General features: G+C 57.5%; 4 protein-coding genes across 4 annotated transcripts; 2 read left to right on the forward strand and 2 right to left on the reverse strand.

The window, feature by feature from the left end:
• Nucleotides 1-159: 159 nt before the first annotated feature.
• INS49_004391 (uncharacterized protein) lies at nucleotides 160-2,254 on the forward strand (the record flags this gene model as incomplete). Its single annotated transcript, XM_043165180.1, has 3 exons — nucleotides 160-659; nucleotides 928-1,401; nucleotides 1,558-2,254. The coding sequence occupies 3 exons, from the start codon at nucleotides 160-162 to the stop codon at nucleotides 2,252-2,254; spliced, it is 1,671 nt and encodes a 556-aa protein (XP_043017895.1).
• Nucleotides 2,255-2,395: 141 nt separating this feature from the next.
• On the reverse strand, nucleotides 2,396-3,336 carry INS49_004392 (uncharacterized protein; the record flags this gene model as incomplete). The annotated part of the gene is made up of 3 exons (XM_043165181.1): nucleotides 2,396-2,551; nucleotides 2,892-3,212; nucleotides 3,292-3,336. The coding sequence occupies 3 exons, from the start codon at nucleotides 3,334-3,336 to the stop codon at nucleotides 2,396-2,398; spliced, it is 522 nt and encodes a 173-aa protein (XP_043017896.1).
• A 1,044-nt stretch (nucleotides 3,337-4,380) lies between these two features.
• On the forward strand, nucleotides 4,381-5,472 carry INS49_004393 (uncharacterized protein; the record flags this gene model as incomplete). The annotated part of the gene is made up of 2 exons (XM_043165182.1): nucleotides 4,381-5,110; nucleotides 5,168-5,472. 2 exons carry the CDS (start codon nucleotides 4,381-4,383, stop codon nucleotides 5,470-5,472), a joined length of 1,035 nt encoding a protein of 344 aa, XP_043017897.1.
• Nucleotides 5,473-5,608: 136 nt separating this feature from the next.
• INS49_004394 (uncharacterized protein) lies at nucleotides 5,609-6,697 on the reverse strand (the record flags this gene model as incomplete). Its single annotated transcript, XM_043165183.1, has 3 exons — nucleotides 5,609-6,194; nucleotides 6,382-6,619; nucleotides 6,685-6,697. The coding sequence occupies 3 exons, from the start codon at nucleotides 6,695-6,697 to the stop codon at nucleotides 5,609-5,611; spliced, it is 837 nt and encodes a 278-aa protein (XP_043017898.1).

The following is a 6,697-nucleotide window of genomic DNA, read 5'->3' on the forward strand; positions in this document are numbered from 1 at the left end:
CGGTCTGACTTGATTGATCCTATCGCCGCAACAACACCACCACAACTCCCCATCAACCTCGACCTCGACCTTGGCCAAGTAACCAATTACCCCAACTTTCTCTCACATCGCGGGCGCACACGATCCCAGTGTGGCTCAGCATCTCGCGCATCCGTGACCATGAGTTCCTCCGACCACGAGAAGTCGCAGAAATTTGACGACGTCGAGGCCGCGCCGTGGCGCGTGTCCGACGTCGACTCGGGCGAGGTCGTCAACGGCAACGTCGACGGCCTGCACCGCAAGCTGGCCAACCGCCAGATCCAGCTCATCGCCATCGGTGGCTCCATCGGCACCGCCCTCTTCGTCAGCATCGGCTCCGGCCTGTACCGGGGCGGGCCCGGCTCCCTCTTCATCGCGTACCTCCTCTACAGCTGCAGTCTCGGCCTCGTGAACAACTGCATGGCCGAGATGGCCACCCTGCACCCCGTCTCCGGTGGTTTCATCCGCATGGCGGGCAAGTGGGTCGACGAGGCCCTCGGCTTCGCTGTCGGCTGGAACTTCTTCCTCTACGAGGCCCTGCTCATCCCGTTTGAGATTACCGCCCTAAACCTCGTCCTGGGATTCTGGCGAGATGATATTCCTGCCGCGGCCGTCATCTCGGTCTGCATCGTCCTCTATGCGTGAGACTCACCAACCCTCTTCCTCCCATTTCCCTCCCTGCCTGGGCGCCCCCCTGAGCACCGCTGGGTTTGACGCGAGTGATGGAGCCTGCATGGATAGTGATTTGTTCCTGTCTGCCCGGAGTGTGCCCCCCTCATTGATCGGGAGAGAGAGAGAGAGAGAGAGAAAGCCCTAGTTTGAAGCCACCGCTTGACTTCCCTCCCTTCTGCCGCCCAAGACCCCCCTTTGGCCTTGAGATGTATGATGCTAAATGTCCTCGTGTGCTAGTCTCATCAACATCGTTGCAGTCGGAGGATACGGAGAGGCCGAGTTCTGGCTCTCCGGCGGCAAGGTGATCCTCATCTTCATGCTCTTCTCCTTCACGCTTGTGACCATGTGTGGCGGCAACCCTCAACACGATGCATATGGCTTCCGCTATTGGAGCGATCCTGGCTCCTTCAAGGAGTGGCACACGACAGGCAACCTGGGCCGCTTCGAGGGCTTCCTCGCCGCCCTCTGGTCAGCCTCCTTCACCGTCGTCGGCCCCGAGTATATTGCCATGGTGGCCGCTGAGGCCAAGCGACCCAGGACGTACATCAAGACCGCGTTTAGGACTGTCTACTGGCGCTTCGGCATCTTCTTTATCCTCGGCGCCTTGTGTGTCGGCATCGTCATCCCCTACAACGACCCGACCCTGACGGGCATCGAGGAGGGTGCGAACGAGGCTGCTGGTGCCGCTGCGTCTCCATATGTCATTGCCATGTATGTCTAGCTCATTTCGCATCGCCACGTTTGGTTTCGTCCCGTCCCCCAGTCCTCTTCCCCGGACCCAGCTTTTTTCTAAACGCGGGGTTTCACCTCCACTTCAGCCCTCAGCCCGGCCTGCCAAACTCCGCTAATACGTAATAATTTCTCCAGGAACAACTTGGGCGTCACAGTCCTGCCCCACATCACAAACGCGCTGATGATCACCTCCATCTTCTCGGCCGGAAACACGTACACATATGCCGCCGTGCGCAACCTGTACGGCATGTCGCTTGAGGGCCGGGCGCCGCGCTTCTTCCGCAAGATGACCAACAAGGGCGTGCCCATCTACTGCTTCATCTTCGTCATGTGCTTCCCGTTCCTGGCCTTCCTGCAGCTCTCGTCCGGGTCCAACGTCGTGCTGACCTGGCTCGTCAACCTGATCACGGCCGGCGGCATCATCGACTACATCGTCATGTGCCTCACCTACGTCTTCTTCTACCGCGCCTGCGTCGCCCAGGGCGTCGACCGCAAGTCCTTCCCCTACTACGGCTACCTCCAGCCCTACGGCGCCTACATCGCCCTGGTGTTCGAGACCGCCGTGGTCATCTTCTACGGCTACAGCAGCTTCACGCCCTGGAGCGTCTCCACCTTCTTCACCTACTACACCATGGTGATCCTCGCGCCCATCCTGTTCATCGGCTGGAAGCTGTGGCACAAGACCAAGTTCGTCAGCCCGTACGAGGCCGACCTGGTCTGGGAGAGGCCCATCACCGACGCCTACGAGGCCAAGTTCAAGAACCCGCCGCTGGGCTTCTGGACCGAGATGGGCCAGATGGTTGGTTTCAGGAGGCATCTCAAGGATGAGTAGATAAATAGGCGGTTGGGACCGTCTCAGTCGCTATTTCGAGTACATATATTACTTGTCGTTCGTCTCGCGACAACACTTTACATACGTCCCACTCGCTGATGTCCTGCCCTTGCTTTGAAAGGACAGGAGTACACCCTCGTGTTAGCCGTGTCTTCCCGTAGTGCCTGTCAGTTGCTCGGCCGCCAGGAGCCGGCTGTCAAATGGCACGACGCCGCGGTTCCTCCGGTAGGTGGGCGGCGCTGGCTCGGCCTGCAGCGGCCCGTTCGTGGTGTCGAAAAGCTCCCTATAGTTGGCAAACTCAAAACGGCCGCGCCTGGAAGGGCGTCATCCCCGGAAGGCTCTGCGTCTTGTCGAGGATGGGGCCACCGCCGCGCACAGCCCAGAAGAGGTCTGGATTTGTGATATTGTTCGCCACGCGAAGCTCTCCGTCTGGTGTGACCACGAGGGCTTCCAGCCATTGACCCACCGGAGCCCGTGTTGTGCCGTCAAGGGCCCATAGCCGCCGTTGTGGCCCCAGCCTCCACCCAGTGCCACGGTTGCTTTAGTACCTATGCCAGCCAGCCACTCTCTGCCGAAGCCACACCGCACCCAACTTCTGAAGTGGCCACGAGGAAAAGAACTCGGCCGCTCCGCTGACAGAGAACAAGCCCGACTCGCCAAGCGCATAGTTCAGTGGTAGCCCTGCCCTCGCCGGACCAAACATTACAGCCGCCTGTACACCCTCCTTCGGCTGGATGACGTTCACCTCGGTATTCGGGTCTACCAATACCTGCCGCTTCTCAGTCGCAGTGAAGGATTCCAACACCCTGACGCCGTCAAGCAGCGAGAGGTCGATGAGGAGCCCAGACCCGGCATCGCTACGGGCCAGCTGGTCGTGGCCCGTCGTCAGGACGGTGAGGCGCATGTTGTATTCCGTGGAGAACTGGACCACATTCTGAACTTCGGTGATGGGTCGAGCCTGGAGTCGGCAATCAGGAAGCGGTCCACAGGCATCGCTTCCATTGGTTGGGACTATTCCAGGGAGAGATGCCTCCCACACCTCCTGGCTGGGCCTGTCGACATCGGTCTTGAGTTTGCGGCATGCGTGGGACGTTGTGGTGGTGGCTAGGACTGCGACTAAATCATGTATTGATGCTGAGAGGAGAGTCCCCGATAAGAGTATCTTCAGCAAGCATAACAGCAAGGACATATGCAGGTAAAAGATGGCACATGTAAACCAAAGGGTACTAGTAATGGTTTGTACCACTCGAAAGACTGATGAGCATACTGCTTATATAATTATAGTGCACTACATCTGAATCGAAATTTAACGAACATCGCTCACAAAACGCAATTCTTGTGATTTCTTGCAATGTGGAAACAGCGGAGTGTGGCTATATCAACTCTGCAAGACCATTCAATCAGACCTGATGTCTGTTGCTATCGCTAGGAACAACTTGAATACCGCCCCAGTTCGCTCCAGCCAGGCACCAAACCTCTGGACTCCCGTCGCCAAGGAAGTTGCAGAAATTTTAACTCAACTAGAGCTGTGAGATGCCGGTAACCTGAGGATACACATGCACATGGTGCATCGCACGAGCCTGGGTGCTTCCTTGGCTAGGTCCTAGGATCCCTGTACTGCCAAACTTCGAGGTCACATCTCCAGGGTTACACAAGATATCAGCATGTGGAAGAGTCCGCAGCAAAGCTTCCACTCATATTCTGGTGATGCATTCATACTTCTCATCAGCGGCGTACGTCTGTCGCCTGTCCATTGCAAGGTCGCTCACCGGCCCCGAGGCCCACCTTGTGGCAACATTCATGGCATCCGGGGTGTTGAACTTAGTCATCCCGTCGCCAGTCCCACAGGCTTCATGCAGTTGGTGCCATTTATTAGCCCACATAGCCCAAGTCGTCCTTCCGAGTCTGGTGCCGAATGAGCACCAACCTCAGCTAATCACTGCAGGGCCTGGTAGCAACCTGTCACGGACATCCGGTGCCGCTATCTTTTCGCGATGCTACCTTGACTGAGGTGTCATCTCACTCCACCCCGCAATCACATTACAAATGTAGCTTGTCATATATTCCATGCTGTTTCTCTCAACTGGCATCTACAAGATCGCTTGTTTTGATCAACAATCCATGCAATGACGTCCCCGATCAAACCACTTCGCGAGCCCTTTCTCGCCCCCTCCTCCACCCTCGTCCTCGTCACTGGAGCATCCGGCCACATCGCCGCCAACATTGTTCGAGAGGCCCTCGCCCTGGGGTACCACGTCCGCGGGACAGCACGCACCAGCGAGAAATGCAAGAAGACAGTCGCAGAACAACACAATCACCCAAACTACAGCACAGCTGTAGTCTCGGACTTCTCCCACCCGTCGGATGAAATTGATGCCGCTGTGAAGGGGGTCGACAGCATCATCCACGTCGCCTCAGACACATCCTTCTCCGAGGATGCAGACAAGGTCGTCAGCTCGGTCGTCGCCGGGACGGAGAACTTCCTGCGGGCCGCAGCCAGGGAGCCCAAGGTGAAGCGCTTCACGCTGACGAGCTCGTCTACCGCGGCGTTGCTCGCCAAGCCGGGCGTCGGGGGCGTCGTCGCGACCGCGGACACGTGGAACGACGAGGCCGTGGAGGCGGCCAAGATAAAGGGGACCTCCATCGGGCCTAACTTGTACGCGTATATAGTGTACGCGGCCAGCAAGACCCAGGGCGAAAGGGCGCTCTGGAAGTTCATGGAGAACGAGAAGCCGTCATTTGTCGCCAATGCCATACTTCCCGACTTCAACACGGGGCGGGTCGTGGGCTCTGCTGGTGCGACGGGGACGTTTGCCATCCAGCTGTTCAAGGAGGGGACCAGAACTGTGATCCCTCGTGAGTCTCCCTTCAAGTAGCGAGAGAGACTGAAAGTGCAGCTAACGACAGCCACAGAATACTTCATCGATATTATCGACGACGCAAGACTGCACCTTTGTGCCGCGGTGCTGGACGGGTCCCTCAAGAACGAGCGCATCTTCGCATTTGCTTACCCGTTCAATGGCAATGACGCCGTCGAGGCCGTCAAGAAAGTGAGGCCTGACGTGGACCAGTCGAAGCTGAAGATCGACCCAAACGAGCCGCGGGATCTTAGCAAGGTGCCCAACGAACTTGGTGCGAGGTTGTTGAAGGAATGGTTTGGCCAGGATGGGTACAAGCCCCTCGAGCAGAGTATCAAAGAAAACCTCGAGGGTATATAGTTGTTCGCGTTTGGACAAAATAAACTGCCACTGGAGATTGGGTACATCATTATTATTATGGATATTGAAAGCCCGAATTGTATGAGAGCAAGCCATCCCAATATACGACGGGAACGTCTGAAACTGACAATGTAGCCTAGAGCATGTACACGCCCAACGTTGACAGCATCGCAACGAAAGCAACCTGACAGAGTCTCTCCTTGTTGTCGTTGGCCGATTCACTCACCACTACAGTTGTCGGTGAGGCGCTGGTCTGACCACTCGCTGAAGCAGACGATCGGATCCCAGATGGAGAAGTGGAGCCCCAGCCTGTGGTAGGAACAGCTGGAGTGGGCGTGGTGTCATCTGGAGTTGGCGAAGCGATAGTTGAGGGGAGAACTGTGGCAGAGCTCCCCACGGAGGTTGTCTGGGTTCCTCCATCATCACCCGGGTATCCGATGACAGTAGTCGCCCCAGGCGGTCCACCTGGCAGCGGAACACCAGGTATCGGTGGGACACCGGGCTGTTCTGGAGATCCGCTGGCGGCCGTCTGAGCAACCACGTTGGAGATGACATCGTCCGGGACTTCGACGACACAAGGGTCAGCCTCGACCCCATTTGTACCCAGGCTTGGGCAGCCATCCAGGTTCGCCTGGACCCCTATCACACCTCCAGATATTGGACAGTCTTCGAGTTGTTCCCGGATATTGGGGCTCGCCCCTGGCACGACACTGAAGATGTTGCTGCCCGAAAAGTCAGTCAGTCCTCCTTCCGACTGCATAGACCCGCCGTCGCCCGAGCAGTTTCGGAGAAAGCCAAAGTCCCATTCCAGGCTGTACGCTCCTTTCAAAACCGCCAGCCGCAACACCCAGCCCCCAGTTTCCACTCAAAGTGGTTGATTCATCCTCGTAAAGATAGTAGTCCTCCGACCCAAAAGACACACTGCCGAATTCGCCTTGGTCGACTGATAGGCGGCCCGTGTCCACGATGCCGCATTCGCCCTCACAACCTTGGGCGCGCCGGATGCGCCATTCAAGGAAGAATCCAAAAGTCCATGCCGCGCTGGCGCCTTGCAGAGCGAAGACGACGGGGAACGTGTCAGCCGGGTTATAAGTGTCGTTGCGGGGGAAGACGAGATCGACAGCGACATTTGAAGGAAGAGTTATATCTTGTGCCTGCGAGTAATGAGGAGAGACAGCAGTCCGGCCAGGCCTAAGCCGTACGAATGGGAACCACTGTTGAGCAT

Source organism: Diaporthe citri (genome assembly GCF_014595645.1).
Source record: "Diaporthe citri strain NFHF-8-4 chromosome Unknown scaffold_12, whole genome shotgun sequence".
In the NCBI taxonomy this organism is placed as follows: domain Eukaryota; kingdom Fungi; phylum Ascomycota; class Sordariomycetes; order Diaporthales; family Diaporthaceae; genus Diaporthe; species Diaporthe citri.